The 20683-nt window shown below is 37.5% G+C and overlaps 1 protein-coding gene across 4 annotated transcripts in view; it reads right to left on the bottom strand.

The window, feature by feature from the left end:
- LOC145992072 (uncharacterized) overlaps positions 1 to 20683 on the bottom strand; it is a 49039-nt gene that overhangs the window by 14007 nt on the left and 14349 nt on the right. For 3 of the 4 annotated variants that reach the window (XM_083128257.1, XM_083128258.1, XM_083128259.1), the window contains exons 5-7: positions 16943 to 17154; positions 10226 to 10414; positions 2001 to 2166 (exon numbers count right to left, since the gene is read on the bottom strand). In XM_083128257.1, the coding sequence (XP_082984383.1) occupies positions 2001 to 2166; positions 10226 to 10414; positions 16943 to 17154 (567 nt within the window). The remainder of the gene's footprint in view (positions 1 to 2000; positions 2167 to 10225; positions 10415 to 16942; positions 17155 to 20683) is intronic. The other variant, XM_083128260.1, reaches the window with a different exon arrangement.

Genomic DNA, 20683 nt, shown 5'->3' with positions numbered 1-20683 from the left:
GTTTGTATTCGAGACAGGCAGATACGAAGTTCTTACACACACTGATAAACTACACAGATATAAAATTTACTGAAAACACCGACCAATCGACTGATCTGATATAAATTGTAAGAACTTGCAAAAAATGGTCCACGACGACTGAAGATTCCTTTCACCTCCTTCATTAATGTAACCAACCAAGTCGTAGTAATGCCTTGCCATAAAGACATGGAACTGGGGGAAGATATTTCCTTTACACAAAAGCAGAGTATGTACATCTTTGTACTCTCAAAAATAATATGTAACAAAATAGCAAAGTTTACACTAAGTTTCAGGTTATTTACAGAAATACCAGACTGAAAAAATTATGAACAATTTTATCAATAACTTGATATGCTGATATGGCATCAATTAATTCGTCCCATCACTAGTTAATATATATTTATTTCTGTCAATTATATGTAAAAAGATATTAGTAATAAATATATTGGTAAATTATAACCACATATTATTGATAACAACAATAGTGTTTGGAGAGTAAGAAAATATTCTTATGTTATTTCTAATTTGAATATTTACCAAAAAATTTTACTTCCTATATATGTATATGGTAAATGAACAGGGAAATTATATTACTTGTATCTGCTTCAACAATCTAATAAAACTCATGCAATAGGCAATTATAAACCTCTTTGGACAATCAAAATATAGAAAAAATTCTATGGAACAATTTTTAAACTAGTACTTAAAAAAAAGATCCGAGTGAAAGGCATAATGACTAATGGAGTTTGCAACAGGATTAATAGGAATCATGAGGAAAAATTCATATAAGAGAGTAATTCCAGAGGTAACAGACTGACACTTTTGAAGCAGTTTTATTTCTTTGTATGCGATTAGTGAAACATATAGTGAAAAATATATAGCCCAGGAAATTTACAACTGGTAATCTTTCTTCATGCTTAACTAAATTTCTTCAAAAGCATTCTGCCAGTACTACGAGGGCTAATTTTTTCTTCAACCTCCGATGACGCCGCCAGGTGGCCCGTGAAGCGCTAGGAAGTGGGGTGTCACGCAGCGTGATTAGCGTCCCCCTTGCCACTACCACCACCACTGCCAAGGCCAATGCTTCGGTTGAAGCTGAGCAACGGGCACGTAGAGATGTCTGCTACAATCGACTCTCCCACCAAATGCAAAGTGTGTTACTGGATGACTTTATGGAGTCTGGGATCACAATCAATGCGGCTGCATACTGCGAGACGTTGTGCAGACTACACAGAGCCATACAGAACAAACGGAGAGGCATGCTTGTCTTCATGCATTGTCTTGCTTCATGACAATGCCCGACCACATGTTGCTGCGTCAAACTCAAGACCTTCTGCAACGATTCCACTGGGAAGTGTTTAATGACCATCCCTACATCCCAGACCTGGCACCGAGTGACTCCCAACCTTTCCCGGCGATGAAGAAGTGGTTGGGAGGATGGCGCTTCCACACCAATGAGGAGCTCTGGGACACCGTGCAGACCTGGCTCAACAGACAGGCAGCACCTTTTCTTGAGGATTTTGGAAAGATGGTGCATAGGTTCGATAAATGTCTGAACCTTCTTGGTGATTACGTTGAAAAGTAGATTATACATGTACGTAACTTTTGTTAATAAACACATTTTGCTATTCACTGTGGTTTTGATTTTATGCCATGTTGGAAGTTGAAAAACAAATAGTCCTCGTATATGAAAATAAATTAGAAGGTAAGAGACTCACACAATTGGTAACTTTTTGGATTTTCTGAATCAAATTTAGTGGAATAGTATATGATGAGATATTTTTTTTACGAACAAATTTTTGAGTTTAGAAACACACATATTGTCACAAGTTATAAAGTTGTTCTCCTTTAAAACAATGTACAGCACATTGCTTTTCACCAATATATAATGTTGACCATCAAGGTTGACAATTTCCTGGAATTTCTCAAAAAGTCTTTGTAAGAGAAGTATTGCCTATGTAACTTTAAAGATCATTTACCTCTTGGCTAACCATTGAGTTACGATTCTTGCCCTTCTTTGGTCCATCTGTTCGCACTTGGTTCATATACTCCCTGATCTTCTTCAACATGAATTCTGGGGCTTCAAATCCTTTCAGTTCACCAAGTAGCAGATTGGGACTGTTCCTGGAAATTACATGGGATTTTCTGTAAGTACCAAGTTAGTTTAAGTTCACATAAAATATGTGTGACTTTCATTGTTAATAATTCATATACTTGTCATGTGCACTAAAAATAGTCATAAAAATGTGAGGTCATAACAAATCGTTTGGGAAAAAATAAACAACTATGAAGTTACCAAATTTACTCCTGTACAATATGCACTTTTTCCAAAATTTTTGCTCCCAAAAACTGTGGTGCGTATTATACATGGTATAATTCGGACAGCCAACATGAAACCGTACAGGGCCATTCCATGATTTTGTGACACTTGCATTGATTTTTCATGTTTACGGAACCCTATCATGTTATATATCGTTGTAAAGCTGAATAAATACGGAGAAACTAGTACTCACTTTATCCGGGAAACTGTTTCTTCTTCTTCATTCTATTAATTTCAGTTCCCACTGCCACTATCCTCTGAAACTTACTGTAATTAATAGAATGAAGAAGAAAAATCAGTTTCACGGATAAAGTGAGTACTAGTTTCTCCGTAATTTATATACTAACGCATCTCTCGTTTCCAGTGGCATCTTGTGCGGTTCACATACGGGTGTTCACAATAAAATCTTTATACTGAATGCAGATTTACTCCTTTCCCTTGTAACTTCATCTTTAGTTGGTAAAGTGAGAATATCAGTTCAACTTATTTTCAACAATTTCACCCCAAAATCATGCTATATTTGAAGCAATACATGTATTTATAATCAGTAATGGCTAGTGCAAACTAATTAATATAACATGCAATCTCAGGTATGTACAATGCAAGACTACCATACTTTGCAATCTACTTCTTATTACACGGACCATATGTTAACCAACAACATTCATTCAGCATTGAAAGACCTTTTCAAATCGCCCTAGACATGCATTGTATATGCTGCACTCTGGTGCCGAATGTAAGAAGTATTGCTGCTTGCATCAGTGTTCGCACAGTGAAGTGAACATCTTCGGGGTATAGTGTCCAACAGCCCCTTAGCTGTCAGTGTTATGCAACTCTCTCTCTTTCTGGCTCTACAGCCCTTGGTGGGCCTTGGCCTCCTCCACAATCAGCCTCCATTCCAATCTGTCATCAATTCTTCTCCTCCATCCTTTAATTTTCATTGTTCGCAAGTTTGCAGCGACGTCATCTATCCATCGAAGCCGTGGTCTGCCCTTTCTTCTTACGTGGTGAAGCTTTTCTTTCAACATTCTTCTTGGCATCCTATTGTCCATCATTCTCTCCACATGCCCCAACCACTTTATTCTCTGGGCTTTGACAAATCTCACTATATCTTGGCCTTTTATTAAATCATCTAGCTCTGCATTACATCTTATTCTCCAGTCGTCATCTTCCCTCACAGGTCCATATATCTTTCTTAATATTCTTCTCTCAAATATTCTGAGGGCATTTTCATCTGACAGTTTCAAAGTCCAATTATCTGATCCATAAGTGACAACTGGTCGTACCAGTGTCTTATAAATTTTAAGCTTTGTATTTCTTGTGATCAGTCTATTTCTAAACAACTGCATATTTGCAAAATATGCACGATTGCCTGCCTGTATTCTTTCCTTTATTACTTTACTCATATCATTATCACTATATACCATTGTCCCCAGATATTTAAAACAAGGAACTCCCTCAAACTTATTATCTCCAATTGTCAGATCTTGAGGTGCTCTTCTGATCTCAGAGTTAGACATTCTCATATACTTTGTCTTTTTTTCATTTACATTGAGCCCTATTTTTATTGCTTCTCTTTCCATTTGCTCATAGATTTGCTTAAGTGTTATTATTGTTCTAGAAATGATTGTAACATCATCTGCATATGCACATATTTGACTGGATTTTCCAAATATGGTTCCCTTTTGATCAACTACATTCATTACTTTGTGCAATGCTAGATTAAATAATACTGCCGAAAGGCCATCCCCTTGTTTCACTCCTGCATTGAATTTAAACTCTTCACTCAGTTTACTACAAACTTTCACTCGTGCTTTAGTACCACTCATAGTCATTCTTATTAGTCTTATTATTTTGATGGGAATATTATACTCTTCAAGTACCTTAAACAGTTCATTTCGATTAACACTGTCAAAAGCCTGCCTGAAGTCAACAAATAAAAAATGCAAATCCACATCATGTTCATAAAACTTTTCCATCATCTGTCTAATTATAAAAATCTGATCAGTAGTGCTCCTGCCAGGGCGAAATCCACATTGGTACTCTCCCAGTATATCTTCTGTGTAACATTTTATTCTCTCACTGATCAATCCTGACAAGATCTTATAGACCACACTAAGAAGTGTGATGCCTCTGTAATTTCCGCATATCAATTTATCACCTTTCTTATAAATTGGGCATATTATTCCAGATTTCCATTTATGTGGCATTGTTTCATTTTCCCATATCATTACAATCAATCTATGTATTGCTGCCAACAATGCGTTACCACCAAGTTTGATAAGTTCAATTATCACCTCATCCTCGCCTGGAACTCTATTATTACTCATTTTCTTCATTACAAATTCAACTTCTTCAATACTAGGTACTTGTACCTCATGACCATCCCTATTTTGTATATTCCTATTATACTGCTCTTCTTCTTCTTGGTCTTTCACTTTATTCAAAATCTCTTTAAAGTGCTCTGCCCATCTATTGAGTATCTGATTCTCTTCTACAATTACTTTCCCATTTTTATCCTTACATACTTCTATTCTTGGCTCAAATCCTATTCTCATTCTATTTATAGCTCTATAGAATTTTCTTATTTCACTTTGCTGATTTAGTTCTTCTATTTCTTGCATCTTCTTTTTATACATCATTTTCTTCTTTTCCTTGCATACCCTATGTGCTTTCCTTCTTAGTTCTTTATACCTCTCAGTATTACTTCGAGTTTCCCTCTGTAGCATTTTCTCTCTAGCTTTATTCTTCTCATCTATAACCTGTATGCACTCTTCATCAAACCACTCATTCCTTTTAGTTTTCTCTTCTCCAAAAGTTTCTTGTGCTGCCTCCTTTATCACTCCTTCTATTATTTCCCATTCTTCCTCCACCACTCGAAGTCTGTTATTCTCTTTCTCCTTCAGTTTACTCTGTACCTTACTTACATATTCACTAATAACTTCTTCTTCTTTCATTTTTTTCATATTCCACTTCTTTCTCTTGGCCATCTCGTTTCTTTGCACCGCTATCAATTTTTCCCTCATTACTAATTTTACCAGGTAGTGGTCGCTATCACAATTGGGCCCTCTGCAGCTTCTCACATCAATAACTGATGAGGCATGACGTGCATTAACCAGTATATGATCAATCTGACTTATTGTTCCGTTAGGTGCCTTCCATGTTCCTAAGTGAATTCTTTTATGTTCAAAACAGGTACTTGTTATGATCATGTTGTTCCTGACAGCAAACTGGCAAAGAAGGTTGCCATTCTCATTGTTTTCTGCATGTAGAGTATGCCGCCCTGAAACCCCTTGTTGATTCTTGTCCTTTCCTATCTGAGCATTAAAGTCGCCCAATACGGTTACCATATCATACTTTTGGATCTTTCCACATGCTTGTTCCAGATTGTCATAGAACTCTTCTTTCTCGTTCTCATCTTTCTCTTCTGTAGGCGCATGTGCATTTATAATTGTTATGTTTCTAAATCTTCCTCTCAACCGTATTCTACACATCCTTTCATTAATTGCTTCAAATTCCATAAGACTTTTTCTCATCTTTTTGGTTATTATAAAGCCTACACCGAATTGTCCGGTCCTCCTCTCTGGTCCACTATAAAATAATGTGTACCCTGGCTTATCAATTCTTCCTTGTCCCTGCCATCTAATTTCCTGAAGTGCAACCAGATCATACCTAAATTTTAATATCTCATTTGACACTTCATTCATTTTCCCAGGTCTTAACAAAGTCCTGACATTCCATGTTGCAAGTGATAAATCATTAGTCCGTAAATATCGCCAGGTTCGAATTCCATTACATCCATCCATCATCCGAGGCTGTTGCATTGGTTTCACAACGGTTTTATTTTTTTGCAGGGTGGGGTTGTCGGCCCTACGCCCAACCCCCAACCTGGAGGACCAGGTTTGTATAGAGTTTTCTCCCCTAGGTAGGTTGGCATTAGCGTGCCTTCGGAGTCCTTCCTGCCCCTCGGTTTTCTGTCAGGGTTTCCTTCCCTTAGCCTTTGGGGATCCCTCCCCTTACTGCAAGGCAGCAGTAGCTGAGCTTATTTAGTGGCGGCTCTCCTCGCCACATCGCAGGATTTTCTTCGGAGACTTGCAGCATTTACCGAGATGCAGTTGCCACTCCACATCTCACTGCCTCCTCCAATCCTGCTGCTGCTTGTCCGCGACTGTTTCCTGGGCTGGGTTACCTTCCCAGTGGCAGAGCTGCATGCCACCAGGCGCGTCCCCAGGTTGCGGATAGGGGAACGGCCAGCAGATATGTTGGCTAGCAGTGTTATGCAACACGCACAGCAATTGTGTTCAAAGCCCTCCGTTGAACACCGTGGGAGTCAGTGTTACCTACTATCTAGAAAAGTTATCAGACGTGAAAGAAGTCGTGTCAGAATAAATTGTGTGTATATACTCGAACATCAAACAAAGTATTTTTTGGAATAAATATACGTGTGTGTGTGCATTTAATATATATGTAACTTAAAACATATGCATGAGTGTTCACGTGCTCATGCGAACATTATCAGGCGACGTGCCTGCTCTTTTCCCAATTATGAGTAAAGCTTAAATTATGTAGTTTCTGAATATGTCAACAATATTCCATTCAAGATGGCAACACTTATGTGCAATGCGATTGAAATAAGCTCATCACAAAATGAAGGAATGTTCTGATTTTTATGAAGAAAAGATAAGAAAAAATAAAATAATAATTAAAATGTATTACTGGCTAAATAATATGACATATATGGAGTGTAAATGCCTTAATGGAAGAAATCTTGTCTGTAGTTTGAGGGTCCTGAATGTGCCTCTTATAAATGTTACGTTAGTCAGGGAAAATATATACATCTTGAAGTTTTTTTTTAGAAAAAGTAAAGAGGAAATGAGCAAAACCATGTATAAAAATTTAAAGGCCATTTCCCACGATTTTCCACTTCGTAATGTCATGTTCTGCAACACCAAGAAAAGCAGTGCCGTTCTGGCGGGCATTCTAATCATGCACCTTCCGTCACATGGGATACACATCATCGGTATTTGTTGGGTGAGAAATAGTAGCAAATAACTTCCTGAGCACTGCAAATCCATAAGGTAATTTTGATCTTTCTTTGTACTATTACAGAATAAATAAGGTGGTTAAAGAGTGAAAGCTTTGGGATGCTAATCATAGTGGAGGAAGGGGGGTGAGGAGGCGTGAGTTGGTGACTTATTGTTTACACAAGAGGATATTATTCTCCTCTTGGTCCACATAGCAACAGGTAACTCATTGAATAGGTAGGTTGTCATTCACTTTCGATCGGCATAGCAACAGCTTTACAACCTACAACTAATACGAGACATAATTTTTGTCACTTTTCCCAATCAAAAACCAGGGTGCGCATTATACACGCGTAAATACGGTATATTTGCTTACCTAACAATTGAAATGAAATACCTTCCCAGAAAGACACTTAACTTATGTAGCTGCTAATACAATGCCCTTGTGGGGATTGATCCCAGGCTTCATCACAACATTTGAAAAATAAAAATAAATCTTCAACTGACATATGGTTTCAGAGGAGTGGATTTATACAGCTGCTACTTCTCAAAAGGGGGGCTAAATTAGCGGAAGTCAAAACAAATTGCAAGTACAATCCTCATTTAGCTCCTTGCATTAAGTCTTTTCAAACAATAACATAACGAAATAGAATAAATGTAAAAGATTCGTAGAAGAATAAAATCTTTGCAATGTTCAGGTGATTGTGGTAGTATTGAAACTAACGGTCCTCATCTGAGTGGCTTACAGATAAAGGTAAAGCTACACCCTTTATTGATGTATTGAAATAAATGTGTTGTTGATAGTAAGAAACAAGCAATGAACACCCTTAAGAGGAAATGACTTGTATTTTTTTTTTTGGAGGGGGGGTTGTTACGCTATATACAGTAAAACTTCTCCTAACGGACACCTCTAAATTACGGACATTTTAAAATTCCCCAGCAGAAATACATGGGGTTTAATGGCAATATTACTTCTCAATAACGGTCGCGGACACTGAAAACTACCTCTCAATGCAAATAAAACTTCCTAATAACGGACAGCCTGAAAGAAAACTGTTGCAATTCTTGGAATTCGACACAACAATGGCCAGTATTTCGAACTAGCAGCCATTGTTTCATGTTACACCGAACGTAGTTCTTTTTAAAAGTACAGACAGTATTCTTTGTGGTTATCTTCCTTAGCAGGATTAAACATTAGATCGAAAAAGTTTAGTGTATAATAGAGGAACCAGCTTATATTTTTATATTATACCATTTATTTCAAAGAGTAAATGGATCCACAGCTCCCAAAATGTATAGTCACACAATATAAACTTTATGAGCAAAATTTGACCCTAACTTTTAAAGCCTTTTTTTAACGGAATGTGTAAAACTTTAAATATGAATTTCAGTACACTAACTGTACAAAATGCAAGAAAAACAATGGACAACAGTTGTGTTGGATCAAGTAGCAAAGTCTCAACAAATGACAAAACACTCATATTCTATTCTAACTATTGGCATTTTATTACTATCTTCAAATTATTATTATTATTAACTTTTTTTGTTCTTTGACATTTATATTATCTTATGACTAATATTACTGTAATGAGAATATTCGTAATTGTAGGTAATGTGAAAATTTTTATTTCTCTTTAGTGTAATCAAGCTTTCCATCTGTATTCATATATTATCATATTATATTATATATACTTATATTTTCTCATATAGCTCATGACAAGGGTTAGGTGGTAGAGCACCCTACAGCTGAACCTCGCCCACTAAATAAAGGTAGTATTATTTACATAATAATAATAATAAAATTTGGATTAAAATTAGTTTATTTTTAATAACATATAATAGTTATTATTATAAAAGACAATTATAACCAAGGTAATAATTATTATTTCTATTAATCACGTTCTATCAGTAACCTGCCCCCTCCACAAATATTTCTGGCTATGCCTGTGCTGATAAGGGATGAGACCTGCACCTTGAAATAAAATTCTGGCTACGGGCCTGGCGGGAACCTAATGACTAGAGCTCGGATTTGTATGTAATTACATATTCTATTCCTTTCTACATAGATACCTTGAACAGGAAAATGTCAACAAATTGTATAACTGACATGATTTTGCATAAGTTTTATGTTACATTATTTTTACATACTTGCTAATTTACTTTACATAAAACAACATATTTTGGTATTTTTTTCCCCTATCTTGATCCTTTTTGCTATCTTTTCGATCTCTGAAACATGAAGAAAATTTGTACCTCAGGTGATGTCATATTGTCTAATCAATGAGATGCATAGTGCTTATGGTCACCTAAAATTGCAGCCAAGTCTAAAGACAGGCTGAAGTTAAAAAAAAAAAAAAGAAGAAGAAGAACTTATTTATCGAAAGATACTGGAGTTTCTCCCCCACCCCTCTTCCCCGCCTTCTGGTTACATATTTTCGTTTCACTTTTACGTTTAGGCAAAGCAACTAGAAACTTGGTATCAGTGGACAAGAAAGCTTCTTTTTACAATTTGATTTGAAAGTTACAAAGAGCTCTATTACATATTTACACATTATACAATAATTTATGATGTGAAAAGTAATTAATGGTTGACAAAATTGATTTCTTAAATATGTACACGGTGCTGTGTTTTTTTTTGAGTTCATAAATTTGATACAAATCTTAATTTGACAGAATTCTAGCAGAATTCTGCCTGGATACTTGATTGATATTAATATTACGTATTCTTTGATACTACATATTCTTTTGAAAATACATATTTAGGTACATATTTTATTAATTATTGTTACTATATATGTACATACTTTGTACTTTGATATTACATAAAAATCTGGGGTCTATTAATGACATTTGCACTTACTTGTATTCATCCGATTCTGCAAGCTCCTTTATGTCTTCAACAATCATGATGTAAGCCTTGCCCCCAGCAGGTGCCATCAACTCATTTCGAGAGAGCCACTCCTTGTCCTCTTGGTCGCCTGAATACTTCACCATTTCCGGGTGTTTGATGTACAAACGTCCACGCGATTGTCCCAGCACTTTATTTGCCCTAGAAAGATAACAAGACTTTGGTTACGATCGTATTTTTCCTATTCCACACAGCTTTTCTGACAGTTCTGACTAACTGAAATGATAGTTACATGAAACTGACAAAGGGACACTCACACAGGAACAACAATTCCTAGGCTAGGACTTAAAACATAAAGTAGCAAGATTGAGAGTCAGATCTTCAATGCACTCAGCCACAAAGGCAGCTGGTTCATGATTATACAGTAGTTAATTGTTAAGCAACAACAGTGGAACCCCAATTTTATGTTAATGGATTTTACATTATCCCATAATACACATTAAACTTTCATGATCTCAATAGACCAACATGCTAATAAACTTCCAAAAATTTAACTTTTTTAAAATTATATATTCGATCATAATGGCCACAATAGACCACACATTTCACTGTACCTTGGTTTAGGTCCAAATCATTATAAATTTTCTTCCTCTTAAATGGCAAATTGGTTAACATATCACTTTTTCAATTAAGTGAGTTACTGAACAACTGCTAGGTCATATATAATATTATAGCAGAACGTTTCTATCATCTATTCCTCTAAGTTATGTAACTCAGACTGACTAATTTTGACACAAAAGATGTGACAAAAGATGGACTTTCTTAAGAAGGAATAAACATAATATTGCAGTAACTATTGAAGTCTATGCATGGTATGAACATTGAGCAGAACACTGGAAGAAGAAAGATCTGGCATGATGCAACATCACAGGACACAATGTGGCAAGACGAAGCATTTTGTTTCCGACACAGTGTAATGACTTGTTGTCAGTCAATATTGTGACTGATGAGTCATTATGTGTGCATTATTTGCTGGTTTCCATGACAAAAGAACCTCCCGTAGTTGCTCGACGAACACAATAAATGTATTATTTGTACGACAAATGTTTCTGCAGAAATTAGTTTCAGACAGTGGCAGTTACTGATATTGTTGCAGTGTTGCACAACGAGCGGATATTTTAACATGAAATTTCATACTCTGTGTTAGTATTTTTTCATTGCTTTCGTATTAAATATATTAAACATAAACAAATATTATCCGTAATTGCTTCAAAAAAGTTAATTCCATTATGATTCGTTAAAAAAGAGGCAACCTTCAAGATTTCACAGTATACGAGTACACACACAGGTATGCATTGCAAAGCCAGAGCAACGGCCTGATCCCTACAGCGAGTAGTATTGGAGCGAAGTTCAACACTGTTCTTTCTATCACCTGCTTCAGTTGGGTTAGACGTTGCAGGCAAGTTGCAACAAACCAAACGTGCGAAGGTCAGGCTTCGAAAGAGGACTGATCAGGAACAAATACTGGGATGCTAATTCTTTTATACGCCATTAGAGAGCAGCCCACGTTAGGCAAAAATAAATATTTTATTTTGGGGAGAATCTTAATCTAAGTTACTAACCATACCACCAATTACCCATCCTAATTCAGTTTAAAATATCATACATGAATAGGGTGTTCATTATTTTTCCTTCTGTTGTGGCATGGGGGGTGATACTAATTGTCTATTGTCATAGTTGCGACTGTGTACTGTTGTTAAGTCGTGTTCCCACCGATACCGCTACCAAAAAATTGAAAATTGTTCAAACTACTGATTAATATTATTGGGTGAGTATATCAGTTCGATTACAAGCATCGATTTATCAGAGTTTTCCTTCAAAATATTCAACAATTGAATCAGAGCATTAAAGTACTTCTTATGTAATTACAAAGCACACGATTCTGCACAATATTGTGGCCGAATAAATGGAAACTTCAAATTTTGCATGATAATTATACTCCTCAAAAGTGTCATGTGGCATTTTATCAAAACTACCAAAAACTAGATATACATTCACTGCAACCACCAACACTCTGAACCACAAGCCGCCACTGGTTTCAGATGTGTCTGAAACCGATCACAACTTATGAAGCACTGTTGTTACATTCTAGACGGTACAGTCAGTGTGGTTTTCCAAGCGGGTGGAGCAAAACCTCAAATATATTATACTTATTTCTTTATTTGTTGAGATAATTGCAGATACAGCTCAAGTGGCCATTGTTATTTTTAAAAATATTCATAAATTCAGTTCAGTTAACAATTGTTATTTAGTCACAAAATTCCTTTTTTAGTGTTCCTGATAGGTTTGAGTGAAGGATATGATAATGTAGAATAATATAAGTTGCACAAGATAAAAACCAGACGGTGAACAATTAACATACTTAATAGAAACTGGAAGCATTCAAGGTATTCTCCAAAGCATTCAAGTACATTGAAGCACGATACAGAAAGATTATACGAGGGTCACTATTTATATTTTGAGCCTTGGCAACACTGATTGAAGTTAGGCGCGATTTGATGTTTGCACGGAATCGTCTGGCATTATTGACCATAACGTACTTCAAATGTTTTGTCAATAGCTTCATTTGTGTTGTTTATGTTGCCTTGGAGATTGCGCGACAACAATAAAATGGAATTAACTCATGAACATTTTCGTGCGATGATTTTTACGATTTTCGACGTGGATTATCAAGACAAGAGTGCATCGATCAACGTACTTCCACATTTGACGATGAAGCCCCATCCTTTGCCACTGTGAAACGCTGGTATAACGAATTTAATCGTGGCCGCCATTCGCTCACCGACGAGATTCGCGAAGGTCGTCCAAAATCAGTTGTTGTTCAAGAAAACATTGATGCTGTGCAAAACCTAATACGGCAAGATCGTCATGTGACATACTGTGAGATTGAGGCAACCATAGGCATTAGTTCCACCAGCATATATAAAATATTACATGATCATTTAGCTGTGAGAAAGGTATGTTCTCGTTGGATCCCACACAATTTGACAAAAACTCAAAAAGACGCTCGCGTCAATTGGTGCAAACAAATGCTCAATAAATACAATCATAGTGCTTCAAAAGACGTATATAAGATTGTAACAGGTGACGAATCATGGATATATCCTGCTTATGAGCCGGAACGTAAACAGCAGTCGACTGTATGGGTGTTTCAAGATGAACCCAATCCAACAAAAGTTGTTCGCGCTCGAAGCACATCGAAACAAATGGTTGCCTGTTTTTTCGGGAAAACTGGTCATGTGGCAACTGTGCCTTTAGAGGAACGTAGAACGGTCAACTCTGAATGGTACACAACAATTTGTTTGCCAGAGGTCTTCCGTCAAATACGGAAAACAAACAAACGCCGTTGGATCATTCTTCATCAAGACAATGCCAGCTGTCACACATCTCGTCTAACAACCGACTTTATGAACAGTCAAAAAATCGAATTGATGGGTCATCCACCGTACAGTCCTGATTTGGCACCCAATGACTTCTTCTTGTTCCCGAATGTCAAGAATAAATTGCGTGGACAACGATTTTCGTCGGCGGAAGACGCCGTTGATGCGTTCAAAAACCATATTATGGAGGTGTCTCAAGAAGATTGGAAAAACTGCTTTGACAAATGGTTCGAACGAATGCAAAAGTGCATTGACCATAAAGGAGAATACTTCGAAAAACAATAAAGCAGTTTTCAATGCCAAAATTCCTGTTTTTTCATTGTTAGGCTCAAAATATAAATAGTGACCCTCGTATACAGAATGTATCTGTCTATGGTTTCTCTTCTTCTAGATGTGAAGACCAAACCTTGTAGCCATACGCTTAATACCTGGATCATATCAGTTCCTTCCATTTATTTCCACTTGTCATCATTCTTCATAGTTGCCATTTGCCAAAAGTGGCAGCAAAGCAACATAAAATAACACACACACACATAATACGCCCTTCCATACTCCCCTGGGTACAGTTTACTTTTGCAAACAGATAGCTTGCAATCAAATATCTTAAAATGTTGCTACATTTTGGAATGAGACAGATAGTTGGTTCACTATTTTGTATGAGTATTTGCAGATTTTTGGCCACAGGTGAATGAATGAATGACTTCAAACCCTTCCCTACTACTTTCATGCTGGAGGTACGATGGCAGGGAAAATTGCAATGGAAACCTATGAAGACACATGAAAGTGTTGCATCTGTTGTACGCAGTGTGTCCCATAATTTTCAGGACTGATGTCATAGTGAATTTACATGTTGAAAGAGTTGGAAAAACATCCCTTCTCCAATTATCCTGATGTTTTCTCTCCATAGATGGTGAATTTGAATGTTGGGGAAGGATCCTCTGAAAAGTTACGGTAACACAAGTGAAATTACCAGAAAAAACAAAAGGTTCAACATTGCCGAGACCTGATTAGGGCTGCAGACAGGGATTTGAATTTCCTGAAACTATCGTGACCAGTGACGAAACATGGTGCTTTCAATGCGAGCCATTAACAAAGCCCCAGAGTAAGAGCCAAGGGTCACCAAAACCCAAAAAAGTGCACCTGCAGAAGTCTCGTAGGTATCAAGACGATGCTCATCACGTTCTTCAACTTCATGGGTATCATTTAATAGAGAATTTGTTCCCAATGGACAGAAGGTCACAGGATAGTTCTACCTTGAGGTTTAGAAGTGTCTGTGAGCACGAATTCAATGGCCCACAATACCGACAACAGGACACATGGTCCCTTTTTATTGACAATGCACCAAGACACCGGTCAGTGGTTGTCCATCAGTTTTTCGCCGCCAAGTGGATTAATCTACTTGATCATCCCTCCTATTCTCCTGATCTGTCTCCTTCTGGGTACTTCCATCTCACAAACCTGAAATTGAGGCTGAAAGGGACCCAGTTTGATACTGTTGCAGACATTCAAAGAGCTTCGACCGAGTATCTGAACAATATTCTCGTCAAAGACTTCCAGAAGTGTATTGACAAGCTGTGTTAGTGTTGCATTCAGTGTATTGAAGCACAAGGAATGTTTTTGAATAATATAACACCCAACAGTGTCATTGCGTGTGTGATTCCTGTTTTCTTATCCTAGTCCAGAAAATTATGGGACACACTGTATAGATAAAACCACCTACTTGTAAAAAAAAACAAAAAAAACAAAACAATGGCAACCTATCTCCATGCAAGACCATGGACCTTTGTTGTTTTGTAGCAAACTGTCACAAGGTGACTCAAGTCAATTTGTTCACCTGGAGTGCAGCAGCCCATAAAAGCGCATGGTAAAACATTCCTTATGACTAGAGCCCGGAAGTTTGGCAAAATGCCTCTTTTTATCTACTGCATATATTGATAAAAAAATTTCGGATATACGTTTCTTATGTTGTTTCGAATGTTTCAGAAGCCTTTTCATTTTGCCTATTTTGCCTATTTGGGACCCCACTGCCTATTTTTAATTATAATGCCTTTTTTTTGCATTTTTCAATGAAATTTGACCATTTTTTAAAAAAAATGTGTATATAAATTATTTTTCTCCCAAAAAACGTTGTTGGCATTTATTAATTCTCTTCCGTTTATTATGTGAATAATTTTCGCCTTATTTAAGTAATATTGAACTCATGCATGTTTCAACATTGCTGAAGGAGAAAAGTGTGAGAAAAATGTATTTCATGCTCAGTTAGGATATTGCTTTTCGGTTAACATTTCCTTGTGGATGATTGACTGCTGAAGTGGACAGGTTGATTTCGAACACAAAGAAGATATTTCTGAAATCTCCCTCTCGAACCCGAAAATTTAAGGAAGTTGCATCTGAGCTTAGTTTACCTCCGCAACCAGTCTTGACCAGATGGCGAACCTGGATATCAGAAGCTATATATTATACTAACAACCTTGAAAAAATTAGTGAGGTGATAGATGCTCTTCCAGAAAATGAAGCGGCTTCAATTCGTGAAGTGAAAAAACTTCTGTGCTATTCAAGTTTACTTTTGCACATTATGGTGCATTGCCAGAGACAATTACAATTATAGCATTCATGAAAATCTTCGAGGAATCTATGCAGCAGATGATGGAAGTGTCAGGAGAAAAGGGGTCAGCTGTTGCGGAAAAGTGCAAACGAGTAGTGAGTGCAAATGAGGACTTGAAACAATTGAAAACAATTTGTGATATACTAAAAGGTGAAAATGCTGTTACCAAAATGAGTCCAGCTACATTAGCTTGTTTTATGTATGATCCAATAACTTCCGTCGAAGTAGAAAGATCATTTTCTATTATGAAAAACATTCTCTCTCACAGACTACATCAATGAATGTTGAGAACTTAAAAAAACAGCTTGTAGTTATGTGCAATCAAGACGGAGAAAATCGAAATGTTCTTCCCAATGTAAATTTTAACATTTTGCCAGAAATTATAGGCTCTACTTATGACAGATTGTGACAAAAAAATGACTCATTGCGACACATCATGTCGAATCTGGTGTGTATCATCAAATCTGCCAGTGGAACAAAAAGGAACCATTCCATCCATGCTAATGCCCGAGGAAGCCATGAGAAAGAAAGGTGCTGATATCAATTACGGTAATTCAAATCTCGGTGGGCACATGAGTGAGTTAATCTCCATTATTTCCAACCAGGTCTCTTTAGCAATAAACTCTCTGCATTCAATATTGCATAAAGCAATCAAAGAGAAGAATAATACAGGCTTGCACCTACCTTGCTCCCATTACAAATAGTGTGTCCTTGGTAATGCGCACAGGGTCCCACTTTGGTCCCTCCTTTCTCACAGTGTCTGTTTTCGCTACTTTCACTGGGGTTGATCGGCCCGAGCTGAAGTAGCCTGGACGTGGTTTGCTTCTCTTACGACCTGTGGTCTGACTAGCTTCAGAATCTGTATCGGACTCCTTTCTTTTCCTAAAGAGCGGACTCTGGAGTACATAAAGAAAGTAAATGCTTAACCTCAACATTTTTCTTCCGTAACTAAAAATTTTTTGTATTATTTCACCATCAACATAACTGACATTATGGAGTCAGATATTAAGAGTATGAAGACACCTTTCAGCAACACACCTCAAAGTCAAATCTGATAGTTTGCATGGAACTCTTCACATGTTTCAATTTACCATCCAGTTCAACCAAATAAGGTGTTGCCCAAGGGAGAAAAAAAAAACAGTGCAAAATGTTAAGAGCCATTCTGATCTCTCTCATGCAAAAAAAAAAAAAAATATCCACCATTTCATATTTTCATTAAAATTGCCACAGCAACAAGATTACACTTGCACACATGTTTTTTATTGTAGATTATAACTTATAATTTATATAAAAAAAGTTTCATGTAAAAGTTAGAGTGTTAGACATGATTGTGAGAATGGGAATGAAACAAATGAGAGGATAAATACACAAATATCTAGGACTTACCTAGAATTTAAAACTAGAACACCTTACTTTATATATGCTATCTATACCACTCTACTATGCCAGTGTATTTTCAATCATTACAACAATGCATAGAGGTGAGATAACATTTTTGATAATGCTACAAAGATATTGCTTTAAGTGTACAAAGGCCAAGAGAACTACTTCATTTGTTACTTTCTGTCATTTTTTTATCTATGTAGATTAATTGCAAATACAGTAATAGGATGAAAGAACACTCACAATGAAACAATTATCTCTGTTCTTTGAATTTAGGCATGCACAGGAGATGAACTAAAGCAGAAATTTAGCGAAAAATAGAAGCTTCACCAGAACTTGAACTGGATCTCTGGCACACCATGCCAACCAACTAAGGTACCAAGCCAGGGGCAATTCAGATTGATTTTCGCTTCCTCTAACTTCCTTGCAGAAGTAAAGCAATGGCACAGTGTGCCAGAGTACTGAGCTTGAGTCCTGATCAAGCCTACATTTTCCGCTAAGTTTCTACATCCATTCCTTTCGAGAATTCAAACTTATGATATTCTAAGTTCATAGCACATGGAAAGTTCATAAAAGAAACATTTTGTACAGTTTTATCCTAAAATTTTAAAAGAATTAACTTTCTACATACCTAGGGTTACCAGATGTTCGGATTTTCCCGGACATGTCCTACATTTTAGCCTTATGTCCGGCATCCGGGAGGAATTTGAAAAATATCATAAATGTCCTACATTTCGAGTGTCACATAATATTAATTAGGAAAATACGCAACAGAAAAAAGTCATGCAAATTACAAGTCTATGGACTGCGCTTCCAAACTCAATAGTGAAATTTATTTTGATTCAGTCATTGCACAAAAATAATAAAGTTTGTCCTGCTATTAAACAAACGGGAAAATGGAAGCAATTAATGAACAAAGTCTTGGGACCACTTTCTAATAACGTCACTGTTCAATGCCTGAGCAGAATTTCTTGCCTTAGGGTTTATACTGATGGAACAAGGTGTTGCCATTCTTATTCAATATACACTGATCAAAATAATTAGGGGATCAAGCAAAAATAAGTAGGGGATCAGACCAGATATGTTGTCAGCGCCTGTATGAGCTACAATTAGCTGCTAAAGCTCCTTAAATAAAAGTTCCAGTGCCTTAAACATGACGTAACCATTGCACTGGTGAGGAGGGTAGAGGGGTGTGTGCGTGCTGGAGTTGTATGCTAGTCGTCTCTGGTTAGCGGTACAGTTCAGATTGGAAAGGCAAAGGTTCAGGTGAGAAAGGCAATGCTGCACCAACGTGATTTACCGGAAGCTATGGCTTGGAGAGCCATAGGAAGGATTGAAACTGGGCAGTCACAACGCCAGGTAGCACACGCCATTGGAGTGTCGCAAAGTGTGATTTCCAGACTATGGAATCGTCTTGAAACAACAGGAAGTGTTTGCAGAAGACAAGGACAAGGTCGTCCACGAGCAACAACATCGAGGGAGGACCGTTATCTCTTAATCACAGCCCGTCGGAACAGGGGGCAGAATACAACGCTACTGCAACGTGCCTGGCAAACAGCAACGGGATGCAGAGTGTCATCTCAAACTGTCCGTAATAGTCTTCATGAAGGTGGCCTCTATGCACGTAGGCCCATGGTGTGTGTTCCATTAACGTTACAACACCGTATAGCCCATAGAAACTGGGCGGAGAAACATCATGGTTGGGGACATGCCGAATGGATGTCCGTTCTGTTCTCTGATGAGTCGCGATTCAGCGTGGAACCTGACAGTCGTCATGTTCTCATCTGGAGGGAAAGCGGAACACTAAACAACCCAGCTTTTGTGCACGAACGCTCCCGATATAATGACGGTGGACTGATGGTGTGGGCAAGAATCATTATTGGTGGACATTCGGACCTGCACATCATCCGCGATGGCACCTTGACAGCTCGAAGGTATAGAGACGAGATCCTCCGACCTTACGTCGTGCCTTACGCTGGTGCCATTGGTGATTCTTTCCGTTTCATGGATGATAATGCTCGTCCACACCGAGCTGGGTTGGTGGACGACATGCTGAACCAGGAGGGTATCGAGCATCTGCCCTGGCCAGCTTGCTCTCCAGACTTAATTCCAATCGAGCACATCTTGGATGCACTAGGCCGACAAGTTGCAGCTCGATCAGCACCTTCCACAACTTGTGCAGAGCTGGAAATTGCCCTTCTGGCAGAGTGGCGATGTATCCCCCAACAGCTCATTGATTCCATGCCACGCAGGTGTGCAGCAGTATTGGCCGTTAGGGGAGACCATACACCGTACTAGAGGAGAGTTGCTGTAGTGTTTTTGTCTGTTTTTGTGCTGTCCTACTGATGCTCTAATTGTCATATCGCGTCGCATGTCATTAATGTCATTAACATCAGGTATCATGACAGCATATCTTGCTGTAACTAATCTCAGAATGAAATAAAGGATCTGGTATTAGTATGCCTACATGAGTTTTGATATCTGGTCTGATCCCCTACTTATTTTTGCCTGATCCCCTAATTATTTTGAGCAGTGTAATTTGATTGTAAAGCAGGAGTATAGAGAACAAAGTTATTCTGGGTGTCTGCCAGTCAAGAAAGTCATGGAAGTCAAGAAAAAGTAAAGAAATCGACAAGTAGGTCAAGAAGTCAATAAAAAGGCAACAAATTATTCTTGTGGTCAAGAATTTTTGCTATTGATTGGTTGATTTAGTTTATTTTACTTCACTTTTTTCTGTCCCATTGGCTAATCGCGAAGATGTTGATGAATAATAAGATAAGATGGATGAATGGATAGTCATAAACATATAGGGACAACAGACACAAACCCCACATAAGATTATACTGGCTGCGATTCCAGATGCCAAAGCCTCGCTTGTCTGCCAAACACAGTTCAGTATGCATTAATACGAAATAGCAGATGTAATTCTCTTCTTAAATTCAGCTTCAGTTTTCATCTTAACTGGCCCTTTGGTAGGGATTTTCATTAAATAAATATTTATTTTCTTAATTACTAATTTCCAACTTTACCTAAGTAGGATCT

This window comes from Lepisma saccharinum, chromosome 9 (assembly GCF_977018435.1).
Source record: "Lepisma saccharinum chromosome 9, izLepSacc3.1, whole genome shotgun sequence".
Lineage (NCBI taxonomy): Eukaryota > Metazoa > Arthropoda > Insecta > Zygentoma > Lepismatidae > Lepisma > Lepisma saccharinum.
This window is presented reverse-complemented; position numbering and strand designations above follow the sequence as displayed.